General features: G+C 38.8%; 2 protein-coding genes across 3 annotated transcripts in view; one reads left to right on the top strand and one right to left on the bottom strand.

The window, feature by feature from the left end:
- The first annotated feature begins 210 nt into the window (after positions 1-210).
- Positions 211-5,283, top strand: dcaf7 (ddb1 and cul4 associated factor 7). 2 transcript variants are annotated; one of them, XM_079861055.1, is made up of 7 exons: positions 211-745; positions 1,080-1,238; positions 2,255-2,366; positions 3,241-3,359; positions 3,489-3,698; positions 3,788-3,905; positions 4,516-5,283. In XM_079861055.1, exons 1-7 carry the CDS (start codon positions 608-610, stop codon positions 4,686-4,688), a joined length of 1,029 nt encoding a protein of 342 aa, XP_079717181.1. In that variant the 5' UTR covers positions 211-607; the 3' UTR covers positions 4,689-5,283. The 2 variants fall into 2 exon arrangements, with proteins under 2 accessions (XP_079717181.1, XP_079717180.1); XM_079861054.1 differs by having other exon boundaries at positions 4,513-5,283.
- An 85-nt stretch (positions 5,284-5,368) lies between these two features.
- The window catches only part of kcnh6a (potassium voltage-gated channel, subfamily H (eag-related), member 6a), a 41,013-nt gene continuing 23,754 nt past the window's right edge, over positions 5,369-22,627 (bottom strand). The window contains exons 7-16 of the mRNA XM_079860897.1: positions 14,603-15,028; positions 13,110-13,527; positions 12,151-12,350; positions 11,623-11,875; positions 10,054-10,247; positions 9,853-9,949; positions 9,464-9,757; positions 8,506-8,689; positions 8,221-8,419; positions 5,369-7,894 (exon numbers count right to left, since the gene is read on the bottom strand). Coding sequence (XP_079717023.1) covers positions 7,625-7,894; positions 8,221-8,419; positions 8,506-8,689; positions 9,464-9,757; positions 9,853-9,949; positions 10,054-10,247; positions 11,623-11,875; positions 12,151-12,350; positions 13,110-13,527; positions 14,603-15,028 — 2,535 coding nt within the window. The 3' untranslated portion in view covers positions 5,369-7,624. The remainder of the gene's footprint in view (positions 7,895-8,220; positions 8,420-8,505; positions 8,690-9,463; positions 9,758-9,852; positions 9,950-10,053; positions 10,248-11,622; positions 11,876-12,150; positions 12,351-13,109; positions 13,528-14,602; positions 15,029-22,627) is intronic.

Raw genomic sequence — 22,627 nt, 5'->3', positions numbered from 1 at the left:
TGTGCTATGTTTTGTGCTATGTTTATAAAACTATTTTATTAATCTATCTCTTGAGCCACAGCCAGATATCTATTGCACACTTTGTTGCTTTTCAAGGCTAAAGGGGACAGCTGAAAATTCAGAAAAACCTGCCCAATATGATGTGAAAGTAAAATTGTCAACTAGCAACATAGTCTATAAATAACCCAACGCTCAGCCCCCATTTTCTATGAGGGACTTTTATTTTGAAACACGCACATCCTCAGAGCAAATGCGCCGTTGAGAGGTCGGGCCTATTTAGGGCTTTCTAAAGTTAGAATTAAAACCGTTGGGACACAGCAAAAACATGGGTCTTTAGCTACACACAATCTTGAATATTGGATGGTAATCTGTGTGTTTGATTAAGGTTGATTAGGTTTTGTGTCGTCGCAGTGAGAGCGCGGCTCTTCGTGTTCGCGGCCGTTGCGGAGGGAGATTGTTATGACATTCTCTTTGTCTCTCGCTGCAGAAACCCGAGACTATATTTTTCGCTGAAAGAGCCTCTTTCAGCGATCGGTGCAAATCTAGCTCTTCGTAAAGACCTAATTCTAAATACTGCTGTTCGCCGACCTGATCAAGGGGTTGGATCATGTCGTTACACGGTAAACGAAAAGAGATCTACAAATACGAGGCGCCATGGACCGTCTATGCCATGAACTGGAGCGTCAGACCCGACAAGCGCTTTAGGCTGGCGCTCGGCAGCTTCGTTGAGGAATACAACAACAAGGTGAACCAAGAGATCCCAGATCGCTCTCTACTTTGTTCTGTGTTCTTATGGCTGCTGACATCCTATCATAGACAAGTGTACTTGAACATGATGTATGGGTGCAGTTGAACGGGATTTAGGAATCCCAGTAACAGAATGTTTGACATGGATGACAAACGTATTCCTTGAACATAAGTCATAAGTGTTTTGCCTGATTGCTTTAAAATAACTAACCAAACTGTTATTTGTATCTGGTTTGTGAGTCCTGGTTTGACAGCTGTCAGAACCTCGTGCATCATGAATCCAGTAGATTCAATGTGATGTGGACATCAGCTGTGTGTTTTGTGATGTTCAGGTCCAGCTGGTGGGTCTTGAGGAGGAGAGCTCAGAGTTTGTATGCAGGAACACTTTCGATCATCCGTACCCCACCACCAAGATCATGTGGATCCCCGACACCAAGGGCGTCTATCCAGACCTGCTGGCCACCAGCGGAGACTATCTGCGCATATGGAGGGTACGCTATGGGAACCATACAGACACTCTTCTGTTACACATAATCAGACTTCAGTAATGATTGACTGCACTTCAAGACAACATCTGATGAAAATGCATATTAATGCATGTCCCTGGTCTTACTGTGAACATTCATCAATGCACAACACATTGGAGTCAAACTTTATATTAAGTGGCTTTATCTACTATGGACTATCATGTAAATTCATCTTTTGATACAACACACTTATTGTGTACATACATTTTACACTATACTTTTATTTTAAAAATACCTCAATTTTAATTACAGCTGTAATTAATTTAGTAATTTGTTGACCATTGCCTTACAACTTAATTGACCCTTAAATCTACCCATACCACCAAACCTGTCTCTAACCTTACCCGTATCCCACCTTAATAGCAGCAAAAGTGTTTTGCAATACAATATGAACACAATAAGTACATTGTATCTAACAATATTTTTTTTTATAATGCAAGTAGTTAAAGACGCCTAATATAAAGTGTGAACAAAAAAGTTTTTTAAAAATGTACTTAATTATATGCGGTTCGTCTGATACAACTTTCCTCTTCCACTTACGTCACTTGTTCAGTAGGCAAATGGCTGTTTTTTGCTGAATATTGTTTCACTCTGAAATAATTCAAATTACAGAAGTTGCAAATTGCATTACACATTGACTTATATGACACTGAAGTGTCTTATGATTTAAAGATCGATTATTGAATTTGAAGTGAACATGAAATGATGTTCACAACCCATTTTACTTCTATGTTGTGTGGCTTGATTGGTCAGGACTTGATTGAATCCATCTAATTGATTTCTTGGTGAAATGTCTCATATTTCAAATAAATATGCACTGATGAATTGTTCACAATAAGACCAGGAATGTGTATTAAGAAAGTCAATTTTATTTAAATTGAACTTTCAATGAAGTTAAAGACTCTCTAGCTTTAATACTGTGAAGCAAAACTGTAGAAACACAAACACTTAAATGAAGTGAACTGTCTGTATCTTGTCAGGTGAATGACACGGAGACTCGTCTGGAGTGTCTCCTGAATAATAACAAGAACTCTGATTTCTGCGCACCTCTGACCTCTTTTGACTGGAATGAAGTGGACCCCAATCTTCTGGGTAAGAGAACATGTAATCAGCCTGTGTGTTTGGCTGTGCTGTGTTTAAATTGATAAAAAATAATTTCCATTTATAAATGTTCTCTTGGTAACTGACTAAAATAAGTTAAGTTGAAGTGCTAAAATTATTAAAACTATAATAAAAGTTAATAGAAAGCTAATAAAAATGACAAAAGCACATAAAATTACTATTAATAGGTACCATGATAGTATATGTTCGGTTGCCAGGTTTTTCCCCAACCCTCCCCATTACATAGCTTGGGACTCGCACACACACATTCACACCTACAGCCAATTTGGCATGTCCAGTCCACGTAACCACGGGGAGAACATGCAAACTCCACACTAGGGCTGCGCAATATAGCAAAATATCTGGGACCAATCACAGAATGGGGAGGGAGCAGCAAGACGATGACGACGTCTATGCGACACACCGAAGCAGTTTGTTTATATCTATGGATCCAACATGGCAGCAGACGCGAAGTTACCTTTCGATGCAGCCTTAGATAGTGATAGCTGTACACATAAATCTCTGACCCATCGTCTTCTTTCTCGTCGAATTTCTGTCGCTCTACATACGTCATCTGGTATAATTGAAACGATTGGCTATGAGCTACGTGCAGGCGCATTTGATAGACATTCGTAGCGCCCAATAAACGGCTCTGGGCATTCGTAAACCACGCCTCAAATACGAGAAAATGAACATGTGGTTCCCAGACCACGTCTCAATGAGACGAGGTCTGACATTAGCCAGGCTAAAATAACCCTGTTGTTTGGGAGGAATTTTTTTTAAGGTTTTATTTATTTTTTTATGTTTGCCTCTTAAAAGATTATCAGGTTGTCATCATCAATGTGTGTGTTTTCTGTTTTTTCAGGCACCTCTAGTATTGATACCACCTGCACGATCTGGGGATTAGAGACAGGACAGGTTCTGGGAAGGGTCAACCTGGTGTCAGGCCATGTCAAAACACAGCTAATCGCACACGACAAGGAGGTGAGTAAAAACTTGCCCTTAAGGACTTCAGATTCTCATTTTTTAACTGGCGGGCCATTTTCTATCACTCTACTTTTGTGTACTTTGTTGCTGTCTTTGTATAAATCAAGCATTTGTATTGACTTTAAGGTGTATGACATCGCATTCAGCCGCGCGGGTGGCGGTCGGGATATGTTTGCGTCTGTGGGTGCCGACGGATCCGTGCGCATGTTTGATCTGCGGCACCTGGAGCACAGCACCATCATCTATGAGGACCCTCAACACCACCCGCTGCTGCGCCTGTGCTGGAACAAACAGGACCCCAACTACTTGGCTACTATGGCCATGGATGGCATGGAGGTCTCTCTTTTAGTCCATTTTACTTTATTAGTACGTTTGTCCTCATCTTTACTCATGTCCCTCACTTTTTGCTGTTGTATTATTGTCAGGTGGTGATTCTGGACGTGCGTGTGCCGTGCACGCCAGTGGCTCGGCTCAATAATCATCGTGCCTGTGTGAACGGTATCGCATGGGCGCCACACTCCTCCTGCCACATATGTACAGCAGGTTAGAAACCAGCCCGTTCACATACACACATACTACAGTGTGTGTCTGCATGTGTGTGTGTATGTATACTATTTGGACCAAATGTTCAAATAACAATAAAATACATTGTTTACTAGTGCAAAGCCTTTTCTTCATACTTTGTTGTTCATGAATAGGGAATGTGTCAGTTCTGTTATCCTTATTGTTGAGATGTTTTTGTTGCGTCAGTATAAAGGCCTGATCACACCAAGAACGATATAATATTAGTGTTCACACCAGCGGATGATATCGTTGTTTATTCGAAGCGTGCGCTGCAGTTTGGTCAGCTGCAACTTTAAATGCTCGAGCTCTTTAAAGCAGGATGGATTCTGATTGGCTGTCAATATTTTTGTCATTCATCAGCTTGGCTAAATTGCTCTGAAAGTGTTTCCATCGATATCTTTTCTCAATGCTGTTATAGTTCTGGTGTGGACTCTGCTATTCTTTTGTATTTAGAATGATTTTTAGAACTAAATCGCTATAGTTATTGTTCTTGGTGTGAACAGCCATAAGACTGTAGCAGCCGTGACAGTGCTGTTTCATTATAAGTCTTCTTTACCTGGCCCCCCTTTTCTTTTAAATCCCACTGTAGCGGACGATCACCAGGCTTTGATTTGGGACATCCAGCAGATGCCGCGGGCCATCGAGGACCCCATCCTGGCCTACACGGCCGAGGGAGAGATCAACAACGTACAGTGGGCCTCCACTCAGCCCGACTGGATCGCCATTTGCTACAACAACTGTCTGGAGATCCTGAGGGTGTAGAGCTGAAGCTTAAAGGGCCCCTGTGCTTCCTGTGGGGGGCATTGCTGGAAAAGGGTCTTTAATAAAGCAGAGACTTGTTTTCTAAAGTTCCTGAGGTCTAGAGGTTTCAAGCGGGAAACGATATGAACGGGCCTATGGGAACAACGGTCTGAACAGTGTGTGTACAACTTTTGTCTGGAAGAATGAGACGGTGTGATTGAGCATCTGTGTTTCTGCACATTATATTGGTCTGTTTTCCTACCTGCTGTCCCAGAGTCCTCATTATGGGATCTTAAACACAACTGTAATTACTATGATTCTCGGCCATTTGTGTTGGGAGAGATACATGTTTATTCAGTTTGACCGGTAAAAACTAGGATTGTAAAAAATTGCCAACATGGACATCCAAAACAACCCTTTTATTAAGATGTAATTACTTCAAAGATTGATACAGTTTTAAAGAGCCTCTGAACTTCAGATCCTGCTTTTCATTTCAGGAAGGTGCCATTTTATTTTATTTTTTGTAGCTTTGGAAACTGTTAAATACCGTAGTATGGGGAAAAATGCTTGACGTCACTGCAAAACATTCATAATAGTTCTTCAGACACGCTCATAACTCACATAGCGGTTAGTTGCATTGTTGACGTCAGTGTTTGAGTGGAGGATATCTTGAGCAAAATGTTATTTCATTTAAAGATTCATTATTGCTCACTAATTGTGAGAAAGCTCCTGTTATATTTTTCCCATGTTAGTTTTCAAAATAAGTAAGTCCCCTTTCAGCATGCTTGTGCTTGAAGTGAAATATGTACTGTATACATATATAAATATTATGTACAAGGTAGGACAAACGTGTCACTTTTCAAGAATCGTTTTGCATTGCGAGTCATTTGGTCTGTTCATGTTATGCATTGTTCTGTTGTTATGCAAATATGATGTAGTAGTAACGCCACTCTTCGGTCAAGACCGAAGTCAAAAGTGAGTTTGCAAGGCTGTGTGGGATCTTCATCCTCACCTCACACTCTTAGATGGAGTGCTTATATGTAAGTAGTTCTCTCTGTGTCCAGCCATAATGCTTTTCTATTAATAAACTCACTTAATAAACTCTTGTTCTTTCATAAAGCTTACAGTGGTAATTCAATTGTAATAGCCTGACAACTAACATTTTGGTGCTCAATATATTGATTGTTGGTGGATTTTACCGATTTGTTTTATTTGGTTAGATATTAAATCATGCATGCTCATTTCTTTTATTTTTATATTTTGATTTAATTTTCTTGATAAAAATTTCTATCATCTAATGCTCAGTTTATAAATACTAATAATAACACTTAAATGTAATCTTTAGCAAATATATAAATGGATATCCATTTTTCATACTGTTCATTATGTTGTAATGCCTGAATTCACTTTTATTTAGATAAAATAGTAAATGTGTGTTGGATACATACATAAATATTATGTAATATTAGCCAGCTATCGCTTGTAACCAGTGTTATCTTTCAAACTAAAATTATAAAAAAATGTTTTTGGTATTGGAATAAAGCTAAAATTAAACGACTATAAGAAAACCGTAAACTAAAAAGTACTAAAAACTAAACTAAAGTAGGCTAAAGTACTAAAACTGAAACAAAAATAAGGCTAAATAAAAATATTACAAAAAAAATAATAAAAAATGATACAAAATTACTAAAACAGACTAAAAATTTAAATAGAAGCTAATTCACAATATTAATAAATACTATAATGGTATATTGCAAGTACTAAAACGCTGATTATAACTTGAAAATAATTATAAGCTTGACTATTTTAATATGAGTGCATCTCTAGTAAAAATGAAAATGAAGAAAAACAGACCAATGAAAATAAGGACAAAGAATATTGATAGCTTAAACCCAGTACAACAGTACTTCTTTATAAATAACATTTAATCTAAAAAATATGAATAATGACAGTTGTGTCCTTTTGGAAACCTTCACAGTCCAACAAAGGTTTCTAGTCATTTTACAAACATTCATCTGCTTACATTGCAGAGGTGAAATAAACTTTACTGATTTCATCTCAACGTGATTTACAAAAGCAGTCCTTCACTTTCCAATCAGAACGTCAAGAATTTGTGAGAAAATTCTCAGAGACACATCGTAAGTCTAAACACATCCACACAGTCACACCACCCGTCAGCAGTTAAAATAACCACTTCAGTGACAGAAATGTCATTTCATAACCCTGAATTTATGCCCATTTGGTTACTGAATCCAAATATACAAAGATTCATTTTGTGCCAGTCATTAAAGTCATTTGATGTAGTAATACAGTAGATCTGAGTTATACACACACACACACACACACACACACACTATATATATATAATATACATATATATATATATAATAGTTTAAAATTATAAAATCTATACATTGAAAAGAAAGTCAAGCACATTTGCACTTCAGTATACACAAGCAATTCATAAAGCCCAGGTATATGTGTCATATTCGTCCTGGTTTCAGTGATGCTGCTGCCTCAGAGGATCTGCCTCGAAATAACAGCTGACGCAAGAAGTTTAGAACGTAAAGACAAATCTCAAACCAGACAAAAAATGTACAATTATTACATGATGGTGTCAAGTGATCATAATGTAGCATCTCTCTTTGACTCTTTGATCTCGTCTTTAATGCCGACTGTGCTTCTCTTCGTATTCGATAACAAAAAAGTTGAGAGGTGTTACCAAATACTCTCGCATCAGAGGAAATAAATCCTGCTCTTAATGAGAAGGGATATGAGACAAAACACCTCAGAGATTCAGAGAAATCTACTTTTTCTCTACTGGACGCCCTTGTAACTAATGAGTAACATGAATGCATTTATTGCAGAAGTGCAATATTGAGCATATTAAAAAAAGGAAAACCATGAAAATGTGGTATATATGCGTCTTAGAACAGACAGTGGTCTGTTTTTGCCCTCTAGCTTCCAGGTAAGACTGGATCGGACATGTGCCTCTGGATTTCTGGTGATCCCTCCAGTGTGCTTGGATTCTCCAGACTGTCCGGGAGCGATGGGAAGCGCAGGCTTCTACACAGCAGTCCCGGGGGCTGTAGATGAGGCTCTCCTGTGGGCACAGCCAGCTCTGTCTCTGGGGACATGGACATGGTGTCATTGGAGGCAACTGTTAGGTGGATCCCACTGGACAAAGAGTCTGGAGACTTCTCTTTGAAGCTGTCCAAGTCAGGGCTCTGTGTAATGTGGAAAACAGGTTGGGTTCAATACAGTCGTGCAACATGCTCACTCAACAGAGATCAGTCTATCTCGCTACAGTCGCTATATTACCAAAGTCTGAAAGAGGATTGTCATATTTGGGGGTCATCAAAAAACTTTTTCAAAAGAGGGTTAATTAGGAGCACCTCAATTTTTATATGAGGGCTTCATTTCCTCCTCCTTTTACTGTTTCCTCCTGTGCTATACTGTTTCATTGCTCATTAAGGATAACTGCGATTTATCTATGTAATATGTGATTTACAAACCCATGTGTAAATATCACACCCTCCCTCTCTCAACCTACCTTGCCAGGCGATGTACTGTCAGTGATCTGTAAAGAGGGCATAGTGGTGTGCGTTGCTGTGGTGTACAGGCTGGTGGGGTGAGCGGGGTGGGCCAGCGGTTCTGTGGAAACTGCGCTGTAGGCGGGGGGTACAGGTGCCATCTGCCTCTGCAGCAACTGCAGGATCACATTTATATCCGCTGTCATCCTGGTCTCCAGTCTTTAGAGAGAGAGAGAGTGAGAGAGAGGTTTGAAGGCAAATGCAGGCTTTGCATTTAAAGCTTGTTTTTTCTCTGGATGTCGGACCTGTTGAGTTGCGACTGCAGCAGCTCCAGGCGGGTTTGCAGTTGGTTCGGTCTGTCCTCAACACAGGGGCTGTGATGGTGGTAGCAGGCCTGCACTGCAGAGGAATGTCTCTGACTCTCTGAGTACTGACTGGCCCTGCGGTCAGGCAAATAGCTGTATAACCCCGACACATTCAGAGGAGCTGCTGTATGGATGAAGAATGACAGAATAACGGACAAGTTAAAGACAGAGAAGACCAAAATGATTAGAAAATGTTACAAATTTGCAGATGAAAAAAATAAACAATATCTAAATAACAATTTGCATACTTCGACCAAGTACAAAACATACATACTGCACTGGCTAAGGTAAAGGTGGCATGATTTTTTTTCTAAATGTATTTGCATGTTCTAGATCGTATCCATGCATATTGATGATTCCCTTTTTAACATTTCTTGACCTCAACCTATGAATTAATAAAAATTCCCAAAAAAGATTTTTCTCATAAATGAATAGTACTTTTGAATAGTGTTTAAAATAATTTTATATCAGTAGCCCAATAAGAGTAAAAGCTGTTTTATTTTATTCGCTTCATAGGATCACATGATCAGATGAATTCCACCTGCTCTACATGATTTAAGTTGGATTCGAAACTCTGTGCAACACAGGCTCAATAGAGGCTCATTGCTTTTACCTTTTAGCTTTAGCCTTTTAGCGGCACTCACCAGTCATTTTATTTCCGAACTACTGTGCATGAACATGCATGAACCAGCTTAATAAAATGTTGGCACTGTCACTTTTATCCATTCTGGAGAAAATCGAATGTGAATCAAACTTACTGGAAATTTCACTTTGAAACTGCCGCAAAATGTACAAGAAGCAACGTAATAACATTTTTACAAAAAAGTCACCACAGGCACTTATTTTTCAAGATATTATGTTCAGTGTGCTGTGATTCAAGAAGCACCCATCCTTCTACCTGTGTACGGATGTGCCCCTCCCAGTGTTCCTCCTGTGGCAGAAGCTGTGCTGTTGCCCGGGGGCAGATGACTGACTGCAGAAAGGGAGTATTCCTGCATCTCTGTCCCTAGTGAGTATATCTCCCCTCGGTCGGACACCAGGGGCTTCATGTCCTCCTCACTGGACAGGGAAGCAGCACTGGCATTGCTGCATAACTCATCCCAGTGCGGGAGCGGTATCGCCCCCCGATGGTTCCCCACAGGGGAACAGGACTGGACTGGGTACGTGTCCATTCCATCTCGGTCCATCCCATCTGGGTGATGTAAGAGAGAAGAGAAAGATCAAAATAGTATAGTAATGCAGCAAAATAATTGTTGTGGCCCTCGTAGACTAGATAGGCACCATTACCAGGCCGATTTCGCTGTAGGTGGTTCCTCCGATGTCTGGGCCGACGGTACCCACAGTCTGAGTCCTCGCTTGGGGTTTGATGCATGATTCTGTCTGCCTGATACACACAAGCTTCAGTAACTCACATAATTACAGAACACGTACAGAAACATGAATAAAGACTTGCTATCATCCAATGTATTGTGTGTTTGAGTGGCTTACATCTCGAAGGTTGAATGTGATTTCCAGGTTGCTCCAGAAGATGTCTGAGAAATCGGGGTACATGTCCAACACTTCCAGCAGGTCGTCTCTCAGGATCTTGTGCAGATCACAGTACGTCAGAGCCCTCACGTCTGCACTTGATTTCCCTGGCCTGGCATATAGACTGATGGGCTCCCCAAAAATATCATTCTTACCTACAGTGAAAACAGGACGAGAGGCAGGAGGTTGGAATAATTAGAAGAGAATAGAAATAGAGAAAGAAGAACAATCACAATTGGGTGCCAAATACTGTAGGTGTCACATCAACCAGCTGGAGTGCCCTTGATCTCCATCAGAGGACACTCCTCACTAGTCCATTGGCACCACTTCATGGACTACATTTCCCAGAATTCACTGCCCGGTCTCATCATCGCTGATTGTTCTCAGCTGTTTCTCATTACATTGTTAGTCCCTATATAAGCCTGGTTCATTCAGGGTACATTTACACGACAATGATGTGCTAAAAACGGAAACGTTTTTTGTACAGATGACAGCTTTATCGAAACGATCCCCGTCCACACAAATCAGTGCAAATGCTGTACATATGCATGCCGGACAAGTAGTTGGTGATGTCACTTTGTAAAGAAAGACTACGCGCACATATGCATTTTTCTCCCGAACATTTTTCTCTCTCTTTCTAAGGATGTTAATCTTGATAATACTGTATTATTACTTTGTCTTCTGGGTAAATTTCATCTTCACAAAGCCAGAACCATTCACTGTAATCCCAATTTTAGAATCTTCTCCTCTGATATAATGTCCCTTTTTACATCCTTTAAGAAAATGCCACAAATGCTTTGAAAACATATATCATCCTTGAGTCTGTTGTAAAGAACCTTTAATTTCTCATGATGACAAAATGTTATACTGTGTTGATTTGTGTAATTCTCATAAACTACTTGTGATGAATCATGATGTCCGTATGCCCCCCTTATTTCTTACTGTTAATATCTGTATCCTTTCATTGACAAAAAAAAAAAAAATGCCAAAATGCGGCCAAACCGCATAAAAAGTCTTACGTTTTTAGTTACAAGCGGTGTCGTGTAAACTTCCCCTAAGTCACTCTTGGCTAAGTCTTGGTTGTGTCACCACAGAATTTCGTGAGCGCTCTGTTTTCATGTTTATGGTTTTGACTTTGACTTTTGACCTTTATTGGATTACGTCTTTGGATTGCCTTTTAATAAAATACTGCATTTGGATCCTTAACCTTGCGGATCCTCAACGTATTGTATGTTGGGACCCTACACTGCTGACACAATATAATTGTAATAGTATTTCACAATAGTAGTGTTTTACTGTATTTCTGATCAAATAAACGTTTGGTGAGCATAAGATACTTCTTTAAAACAAAATATATAAAAATAAGCAGATAAGATCCAGTTACATCAACTTTCTGTGCAAAACTGAAACAATAAATGGTTTACTAAAGTTGTTAAGGCAGCAATTAAACTTTATTTTTCAAGCTGAAGTGAGTTCAAATTAATGAAGAATGAAGCAAAAGATAAAGACAGAATTAGATAGAATTCCAACCTAAAATGGCCACCACCACATCCTCTCTGAGGATCTCTATGGAGCCGCGGGAGATGAAATATAGTGCGGTCAACACGTCTCCACTGTGCACCAGAGTGTCTCCAGGTGGGGCATGGGTGGTCTTAAAACGCATGGCCAGAGCCCGCAGACAACCCTTGCTCGCCCCCCGGAATGCCTTACAGTTCTGCAACAGACTGCGGTTCAGATGCAGACAGATGTCAGCTTGCAGACACTCCGGAAAACCCTTTAACACCTGGGAGAAAAGCAATATTGAAGAAATTTCACATTTTTATTAAAACAATTGAAAAATAAATAAAATTTGCCCCCAGAAACTGACCAGGAGTTTAAAAAGTAGCATATCAAGTACAAAGCATAAAATTAAAACTTTTTTCCCTATGGAGGAGCTTTATAACATACAGTTGGGGGGCCTGGAAGCCCCCTCACCATACTTTGAACACTGTGTATATAAGTAATTGTATGTACTGTAATGCTGCAGGTTGAATTGCAGGGTATGTGAGTTTAACTCACAGCGTTCATGTCAATGCCATTAGTATAGGACCAGGCGTGCTGGAAATATTCTTCCAGTCGTTGCCGAAGGCCTCCTGGGATCTGATGGAACCTGATGAACTCTTTCACTCGTAGCATCTGAGTGTGGTAGCGAGCTGTGCCTGAATACAACCTCTGAATTATAGCAGACACATTGCCAAAGATACTGGCATACATCAGGGCTGGAAAGGAAGAAGATCAAAGACTATCATCAGCAAAGAGAATTAGAGAATGGTACAAAAAATATATATAATATATATATATATATATATATATATATATATATATATATTATATTATATATATTTTTTGTATATATATATATATTTATATATTATATACATACTACCGTTTAAAGTTTAGGGTAATTTTTGAATGAAGTCTCTTATGCTCACCAAGGCATTTATTTGAGTAAAATACAGTAAAAACATTTCTAATTATTATCAATGTTGAAAACAGTTGTGCTGCTTAATATTTTTGTGGAAACTGTTATTCATTTATTTCAGGATTCTTTGATGAATAGAAAGTACAAAAGAACACTATTTATTTGAAATAGAAATTTATAAATGTCTTCACTGTAATTTCTTTAATGTGTCTTTGCTGAATAAAAGTATATTTCTTTTTAAAAAATCTTACTGACCACAAACTTTTAAATGGTCAAGTCAAGTCAAGTCAAGTATATTTGAATAGCGCTTTTCACAATACAGATTCTATCAAAGCAGCTTCACAGTATTAAACTAAAATAATACAACAAGGTTTGTTTCTAGTGGAATTTATTGATTGATAAAATTAAATTAAATATCCCCAAAATATCCCCAACTGAGCAAGCCAAAGGCAACAGTGGCAAGGAACCGAAAAACTGGTAAAATGGTAGTGTATAATAATGTTTAAGATTTGAAGACTTAGCTATCATGTCTAATATAGATAATGAGTGCACTTACAGCCAATGAGCATGACACAAATGGAGAAAATCTTCTCAGGGTTGGTGTTAGGAGAGACGTTTCCGAATCCCACACTGGTCAAACTACTGAAAGTGAAGTACAGTGCAGTTACATATTTATCCTTGATGGAGGGGCCGGAGAAGGAGTCACTGTCATTGTAGCGCTTGCCAATCTGGTCAGCCAGGTTGTCCAGCCAGCCGATCTTCATGCCTCCAATACGGGCAGAGCTGGTGCGCTCCACATTGCCAATGGCGTACCAGATGCATGCCAGCCAGTGGGCGATGAGGGCGAAGGTGCACATGAGGAGGAAGAGAACTGCTGCACCATACTCAGAGTAACGGTCCAGTTTCCTCGCTACTCGCACCAATCTCAGCAGCCGTGCAGTCTTTAGAAGGCCAATCAGAGTGGTGGTTTGAGGCTGGAAGGAGGAGTTTGAGAGGATTAGTGTGCATTTCATAACAATCACTCTTATTTTTAATTTGTCTGCATGGTTGTGGCGGAATGGTTTTTATGACCTTCTTTTTTCTATGGTGGACATAAGTGGAATCTCTGAAGAAGTCCTAGCCAATTCTGTACATGTAATGAAAGGACTTGAGCCGTCAAGTTTTCCAAAAAGCAATGTAAGACTACCAAAGACTTCTGAATTGATTGGATAACTTTATGTGAGGAACAAATCATTATTCACAAATAACATTTTCTCCACTGAACTGTGAACTGCAGTGTTTTGCAGTCAGTGATTTGAACAAGTCATTCAGGCCAGATATATGAACTGGATCAAACGATTCGTTAAAAAAGATCTGACTCAAAAGAATGATTCATTCACATATTGGACATTACTACTACTCTCATGGACTCTTGAGACCTACATTTTGGTCTGTTCCTCATACAAATCTATCATATGGCTTAAGTAGCCTTTTAATTAAGGGGGTGAGGAAATAATGAACAAATATCCCTTTGAGAGCTGCTAAGCACTTAAAAGATCGTCATTTTCAAGAACAATGTAGTCAATGTGAGTTTAAACATAAATCTAAAAACGCATACATGTTTCCAGTGTGTTTATATACAAATCCATACTTACTTAAAAAAAATTAATCACTATAATCAGACTCTGGTTTTCAAGAGCAAAAATGGCAGATTTCAAATGAAATACTTCTGGAAACCGTTACTGAAAGAAGTAAGCAATAAGTATGAATTATTAACATATGAACATGTGAATTATTAAAATGGCTGCTGTTTCATCATTCTGTGAAGGTGACCTTCCTCAATATGGCAGAATCTACATGCGAATAAATCATTCAGCATACCAAACACAATCAACATTATTACACTGCGATCAATATTCTAGATGATTCATTGATTAGTCTGAGTGGTTCTTCTAAAGGTAGAATGCTTAACAATTGTACGTTCTGTTCTAGCTGTACATCTGAAATATCATATACCATATTATATACATATATTAATTTACCACCTAGTTAGCACATCAAAATCCTCACCTCATCTGAACCTGATCTGAAAATGAGCAGGTCGAAGGGAACCGCAGCCACAATGTCTATGAGGAACCAGCCCTTGAAGTAATGCTGAGCGATGCGAACGGGATTGCTGACAACCTCGTCGTTGTGATTGACATAAGTGGTCCTGAAGTTGATGAGGATGTCGATAATGAACATGACATCCACCACCAGGTCCACTACATTGAGGGGGTTGCAGGTGTAGCCGCAGGTGCGCCTCCTCTCGTCCTCCTGCTCGTTGAGGAGAAAGGCAGCCGAGTAGGGCGTGAAGACGGCCGTGTAGAGCACCAAGAGTAGGATGATCCAGTCCCATACTGCTTTGAATGGGCTGTAGTGGAGGATTGTCCACTTGTGGATGCGTGGAGCTTGAAGCTTGTACTCGGGAAGCACATCTGCCCCGAGTGACAGTACCTGGGAAGAAAAGGAGAGATGTTCAGAGGATGTCATGGAGTATCTTTAATTGAAATTCCATTGATGCAAAGGGTCAAGGTTAGTATCGCCGACAGTTTTGCTGGCAGATTTCATAACTACAACATTCATAACTACTTTTCGTTAATTGAAATAAAGCTGAAATAAAATAAAGGTAACACTTTACAATAAGGTTAATTAGTTAACATTAACTACCTTAGTTAACATGAACTAAGAATGAACAATACTTTTTCAGCATTTATTAAAGCGATAGATAGACCAAAATAAAAATTAGACCATGATTTACTCACCCTGAAGCCATCCTAGGTGTATATGACATTCTTCTTTCAGATGAATACAATCGTTGTTATATTAAAAAATGTCCTGGCTCTTCCAAGCTTTATAATGAGAGTGAATGGCTGGAGAAAATTTGAAGACCAAAAAAGTACATGTATCCATTATTATAGTAACCCATATGGCTCAAGGGGGTTAATAAAGGCCTTCTGAAGTGAAGCCATGCATTTATGTAAGGAAAATACCCATATTTAAAACTTTATAAACTATAATCACTAGCTTCCGACAGACGGCCGTACAAATCGATTTACGGTGGAAGACTAACCCCTGACCCGACGCACAGCGTAATGGCGAACACGGAAACTCAGAGGAAATAGCAAAACAAAACACCAGTCGCGAATCGCAAGTCGACTTGCACAGTATGCGTACGGCCGTCTGTCGGAAGCTAGTTATTTTAGATTATAAAGTTATAAATATGGGCATTTTTCTTACAAAAACCCATGGCTTCGCTTCAGGAGACCTTTATTAACCCCCCGAAGCCTTGTGGAGTATTTTTTATCATGGATGGATGCACTTTTTTGGGCTTCAAATTTTCTTCAGCCATTCACTCCCATTATAAAGCTTGGTAGAACCAGGACATTTTTTTATACAACTCCGATTATATTCGTCTGAAAGAAGAATGTCATATACACCTAGGATGGCTTCAGGGTGAGTAAATCATGGGCTAATTTTTATTTTTGGGTGAACTAACCCTTTAATCTTAGTTGATATTAATTTTAACATCTACTAATACATTATTAAAGGTCCCGTTCTTCGTGATCCCATGTTTCAAACTTTAGTTAGTGTGTAATGTTGCTGTTAGAGCATAAATAATATCTGTAAAATTATAAAGCTCAAAGTTCAATGCCAAGCGAGATATTTATTTAACAGAAGTCGACTACAGTGAACGGCTCGTTTGGACTACATCCCTCTACTTCCTTCTTTAGTGATGTCACTAGAACCGTTTTTTGACTAACCTCCGCCCACAGGAATGCTCCCTCAACTCTACTGGCTACTTGCGCACTTCTTATAACTTACTGTTTACTCAGCTCTTACGGTGATTTTCTGAAGTAAAACTGACGCTTCATCTTTTGTGTGATGTACAATAAACTTTATTAAACTCATCAGTACATGTTTGATCATCATTCAGACAGCAGACTTGAAGGCTATTAATAAATAATGGATACATAGCCTACAAGCAGATGACAAATACGTTATAATAACCGTAATTAAACTACTAAACTATACCTGTTTCATCTCTATACAGCACTCTGACTCTGTAGGCATTATTGTCCGACTCGAAATGAACACCGTTACTGAGAGTTTCTGATATTATCATCATTCCGTGAGATGAAATTGTCCTGACAGACTGAGCGCGAGCTCGTGAGGCTACGCCCCCTGGGTCGTCCAGCAGCAGCTTATTTGCATTTTAAAGGGCACACACTAAAACAGCGCGTTTTTCTGTGCCCCAAAAAATGACAATTTAAACATGCTGTAAAAAATGATCTGTTGGGTATTTTGAGCTGAAACTTCACATACACACTCTGACATCAGAGACTTATTTTACATCTTGTGAAAAGGGTCATAATATGGGACCTTTAAAATCAAAAGTTGTATTTGTTAACATCAGTTAATGCACTAAACTAACATGAACACGCAATGAATGACTGTATTTTTTTAACTAACATTGACAAAAATGTATTAATACTGTAACAAATGTATTGCTCATTGTTAGTTCATGTTAGTGTCAGGACTGGTTTGATCATTAGCCTTTCTGTTGTGTTTGTTTTGTGACTTGGTTGTCAGTTTCTCTCACTCTGCCATCACAGCTGCACCTCATTCTAATCAGTTCTCCTTACACACACACACCTGTCTCCCATTTTGCATTGATTTTCTCCACTACTTATGCTTCTCTGTTTCTTTGCTTCTCTGGCAGTGTGTCTTGGTTATGGTCTTAAAACAGTCTTGTTCTAGTCTTGCCCAGTTTACATGCCTTGTCTGTTTATTTAATCTTGTTTTTTCCCCGTCTGATTTGACCAGTCCCTGTACTCAGTAGGGATGGGGAAATGAAGCCTCATGAATCACTGAGGCTTTCCCCTGACTGTTCCGGGAAAAGATTCAAAGCTTCGAGAGTGTCGAGAACAGCGCCGAGAACAGCGCCATCTGGTGCTTATTTAAAATAAAGCAGCCAGAAGCCTGTGTTAGAAGCTCTGGCAGATGAAGCAACCACAACACACTCCATAGTTTCAGTGTTATGTGTACAAATAAAAGCCTTACATGTTTGTGTTTGATTTGTTCATTAAATAAATTAATTTTCCCATTAAAGTGTGACAATAAAATATAATAGCTTATATGATTCAATACGATTTAATGTAGGCCTACTCTCTTTCTCTCTCTCTTTCTACACACACACACAATGAATAAGGACAGTCTGATAGGATCATCTGTTATTAAATGTCAATATCGATAATTGTAAATATCAACCAGACTGAGGCAACAATGACTCGTTAAATACGATCTGAAGTTCGAGCCTTCTGAAGTTCTGACACCCAAAGCGAAACGCGCACGTGACTGGACAGAAAGTGAGGCTTCATTTGTCATCGATCACGTGACTCTAGTAAACCAATACACGCCTCGATACGGGGCTTCACTACAAATTGTGTCGCTTATGTGATACGCGCATCGAAGCTTCAGTGTCATATGTAACATCACTAGTACTCAGTCCAGTTTCGGCTCACTCACCTGGTTTTGATTTTCTGCTCTTGTTTTGGATTATTGCCTTGGCTCTACCCTGGGGATGTGGTTCTCCCTCTAGTTTTGACTCCTACTGGGCCCGTTTCTCCATATCGTCTCTCCCTTGGGATTGTTACCTCGCTGAACTGACTTCTGACTTTTCTCCTGCCTGCCCCTTGGATTTCGCTTCTGCCTTGCCCTTTGTGTTTTGTTTTTTCTTTGCATTCTGGACAATAAATTGAGTGAACTTCTAATCTGCTCTTGGGTCACTTTTTCATCCCAGCACTCCTAACAGTTAGTTAATACATTAACAAATGTTAACTAATTAACCTTATTGTAAAGTGTTACCAAAATAAAATGTAAATATTAGTTGAAAAACTTAAACTAAATGAAAATTAGAACGAATTGAAATGGGTTGAAGCACTAAAATGACAAACTGAAAATAAAATAGCAATAAAAACGAATGAAAATGACAAAAGCATTAATTAGCATAACAAAAATTGTCGGCGCCAATAGCCTCATGGGCAAGTGCACCGTTGTGCTTCGGGTGACCCGAGTTCGAGTCGTGGACATTCTCTCTCTCTCTCTCTCTCTCTCTCTCTCTCTCTCTCTCTCTCTCTCTCTCTCTCTCTCTCTCTCTCTCTCTCTCTCTCTCTCTCTCTCTCTCTCTCTCTCTCTCTCTCTCTCTCTCTCTCTCTCTCTCTCTCTCTCTCTCTCTCTCATCCTAATAAAAGGCAAAAATTTCCTTATATTATAGTAATGCATATATATCTACTGCAATTATTCAAACAAACATGCCTACTACAAGTTGAAGTCTATGAGTGACAGTGTAAAATGTCAGAATATACCTCAATAGACCCAAACACACACACACGAGGAGACACAATGGACACTAGATGATATCTTGTTCAAAGGCATTTTAAAAAAAACAGACATTTCACTCAGTGCTTTGAACTGTAATGTCAGATCTCATTTTAACCCAGAGCACGAAACATCTGCAGACATCTGCTCATCTTTCATGCTTTGTTCTTCAAGATATAAGCCTCCTCTTCCTCTTGACATGTGCCATTATTAAAAGGAAGGGCAGCAGCCATGTCCTACAGACAAGAACCAATTCTAAAGGGCACGGACTGAAGAAACGCGCCACAGGGGGTCTGTCTCTGAGCCGAGTGTATGTTAATCGACTACACACACACACACACACACACACACACACACACACTCAGAAAATAAAGTACATAATTGTACCTTTAGGGGTACAATGGCTTGTCACTGAGGCTGTACCCTCAAGGGTACAATATTGTACCTTAACCTTTAAAAGAAACGGTACATATATGTACCTTTTAATGCTTTTTGACCCTCAAAAAGGTACATATATGTACCTTGAGGTCCAATAATAAGCCCTATGGGGTACATTAGTGTAGATTGTACCTTGGGGGACAGAAATGGACTCCTACTGTACCCCTATTTCTGACAGTGCACACACACACACACTTAAAAAGTATGATCTAAGTACTTACTTAGTCTGACTTGATCTGCCTCTGAAGTCACACAATAGCTTTGTGTGAGGAACAGAGCCATTTTAAATCAAACACGGCAACATGACACCTATAGGCCTTATTCACAGCAGCGCCTTGACGGGTATGAAAGCGAGGCTGTGAGGGTGTTTTCAAGCTGTATTAAGCTCCTAGATCACTTATAATTTTCCACAGCTTATGTTGTCTGGAGTTTTTTGTCTACTGAAATTTCTTGGAAAGATGTTTTTACAGTGTTTCGTAAGCAGAACAATCCAAAAACACATTAAATAACAGTACAACCCACTGTAGAGATGTATGTCAATCCCTCACAGCCTCGCTTTCATTCCCATTAAAAATCAAAGATTGCGCCGCCGTGTATATGGTCTATGGCACAGGTTTGACGTCATGACTTATGTCGAAAAGACACTTAAAAACCAATGACGTTTGAAGTTATTGACATCCAAACTTCACTATTCACAGTCAACCATTTCACATTCTCTCAGACATTAATAGCTAAGGTTTGTATTGTGTTACTGAGAGGCTTTGCAATGTGGTCTGGATCAGTTCATCCATTCACATTCACATTCACATGTCACGTCAGAACAGACTCCAGCTTCCAATTACCTCCCTCGACTCTGATCAAAGATCAATCGCTGGCCATGGCTCTTAAAAACAAGGGTCCACAAGAGGATTTTCATAGAGATGCCATTTTGCTTTGTTTTTTCAGAAAACAATTCTTAAAAGAACCATTTCTTACTTTTGCAGTGTGAAGAACATTTTAATAATCTAAAGAACTTTTAGGTTCTTTTTCCACTATGAAGAACCTTTTGTGCAATAGAAAGTTCCATGGATGTTAAAGGTTCTTTATGAATCCATAGATGCCAATAAAGAACCTTTCATTTTTAAGAAAAAGCAAGAAACTTCACTGTACATCGTATCTAACAGAGACAAAAATCCCCCAAATAAATAAAAAAAATAACCAAAGTTAAGACATTATGCAACAAGCATTTTTTTTATGTCCAACACATTATGTCAACAAGTATGCAGCTGGGCTATATATGTAACTGCTGAACTATTTCACACTGAGACCTATTTTCTGCCAGAGCTTTTCCCCAACAGAAAATCACTCCTTTAATACACCATTAGCAGTCCATGATTACTGCTTGCACAGACGACCATGGCAACCACTGGCTGCCATGGAAACTACAATCGGAGAACATCAGTTGATCGGAGAACATCAGTCATGTGGAAAAAGTTGGTCGATTTTTTGGGGAAAGTGTTCTTTTGAAAGAGTTCTAAATTACTCTAACAGTTGTCATGGTATTGCAAATGCTACGTTCAAGCATTGATAATAAAACCTCAAACCTAGTACTGCAATTTTTTTGTTGAAATTAGTATGCATTGCAGGTTTCCTTTCTTTTTCTTTTACACAAATTTCAGAACACATGACAACCTAATGCAAATCACAGCCTTATGCATTTTCACTGTCAAGGAAGAAATGAATGTGAAGAGGCATGTCTTTTTCTTATTTTCAGACGGTTTGAATCTAATTCAGTGCTTTTACTTTCCTTTAGCATTTAAGGGCTCAGAATTTCCTTTGTTTAAGCAGATGAATGGCTTCATTTAAGCAAATAATAGCTTTATTGAATAGAGTTTTAATGTAATTTACCTGCCGCCTTACTATCTATTTAAGCTGATGCAGCTTAATATGATAAATGTTTTAGTTCATTAGTCATATCACATGCCATTAAATGAGAAAGTACATCTGTAACGTTTGCAAAGTAAACATCCATTCATAAAATCTTTCTGAATATAACATTTATGTGCATGCCACATAAACTGCAGTCTCTACTGACCGGTACGACAATGAGAGGCTCCTTGTCCATGTTGTCCAAAGTGTCAAGCTGACTCACAACATCCACTGCAAAACTGTTTCTTCAGAAAGAGAAGAAACTCCACAGTCTCTACCTCCAAACAGACATGTCATCTTTACCACACACATACTGAACAAATACACCTGATCTAAAGAGAGAAAGAAAGACAGTAGTACTGGATAGATGGATGATGGCAGCTTTCCTAATCCAAGGGAACAAAAAGATGGATTGCTGAACAAACAGGCTAAACTGTCTAAATGCACCAATTTACAGGGGAAAAAATCGACAGGAATGGGTGTGGTGAGGGAGGGTGTGGAACATTTCCAACAGGTCAAACCAAATGAGAACTAAAAAGGCTGAAAGAGTCTCACAAACTGATTAGCTGTTAAAGTACAGCATGGGGGGGTTATTGCTTCAGTTTGATAATGTAGAAAGAATTTATGAGCTTAAATAAGATCAGTGCATCTGCAGGTGAATGGAGAAAGAAATGCTCAAAATCCTGAATGAAAACCACAATCTTAAAAATAAAGCTTCTTAATTGACATCGACTGTTCCATGAAGAACCTTTAACATTCATGGAACATTTCTGTTGCACAAAAGGTTATTTATACAGTAAGAAAAGGTTCTTCAGATAATTAAAATATTCTTCACACTAAGAAAAGAATGGTTATTTTAAGAATTGTTCACTGAAAGTTTTTTTGGGTTCTGTTGCATTGCGACTAAAACCCCCCAATTGTTTTTTGTTTTTTAAAGAGAGCAGTCCACAAAGTTCTGTCAAAATATATATTTATCTTTATCTTCATGGTGTAGTTTTCATTCAGTGTGCAGACAGCACCTGCCATTTGTCTTGCATAAGTAATATGAAATATTTTGCGTTATTTTTCCAAAAATGTATTACAGAAATACTAAAAAAAAAATATTGCAAATGAAAATGTATATCTGTAGTAAGACCAGAGTAAACACAGGTTTAAACAACAACAACAACAAAAACATGGATAGCTCCTCATTAGGATGGTTTGATCAACGTAACAACGATATCAAGCAACTATGGTATTTGGTTTGACAAATTGTAGCTTAAACAGCTTTCAAAGCAACTACTACTAGTGAATCAGATCTATATAGACCTATATAGAATAGATCTATAA

The sequence above is a fragment of the Squalius cephalus genome (genome assembly GCF_949319135.1).
Source record: "Squalius cephalus genome assembly, chromosome: 1".
Taxonomy (NCBI): domain Eukaryota; kingdom Metazoa; phylum Chordata; class Actinopteri; order Cypriniformes; family Leuciscidae; genus Squalius; species Squalius cephalus.
Note: the sequence above shows the minus strand (reverse complement) of the source record. Positions and strands in the feature narration are given on the sequence as shown.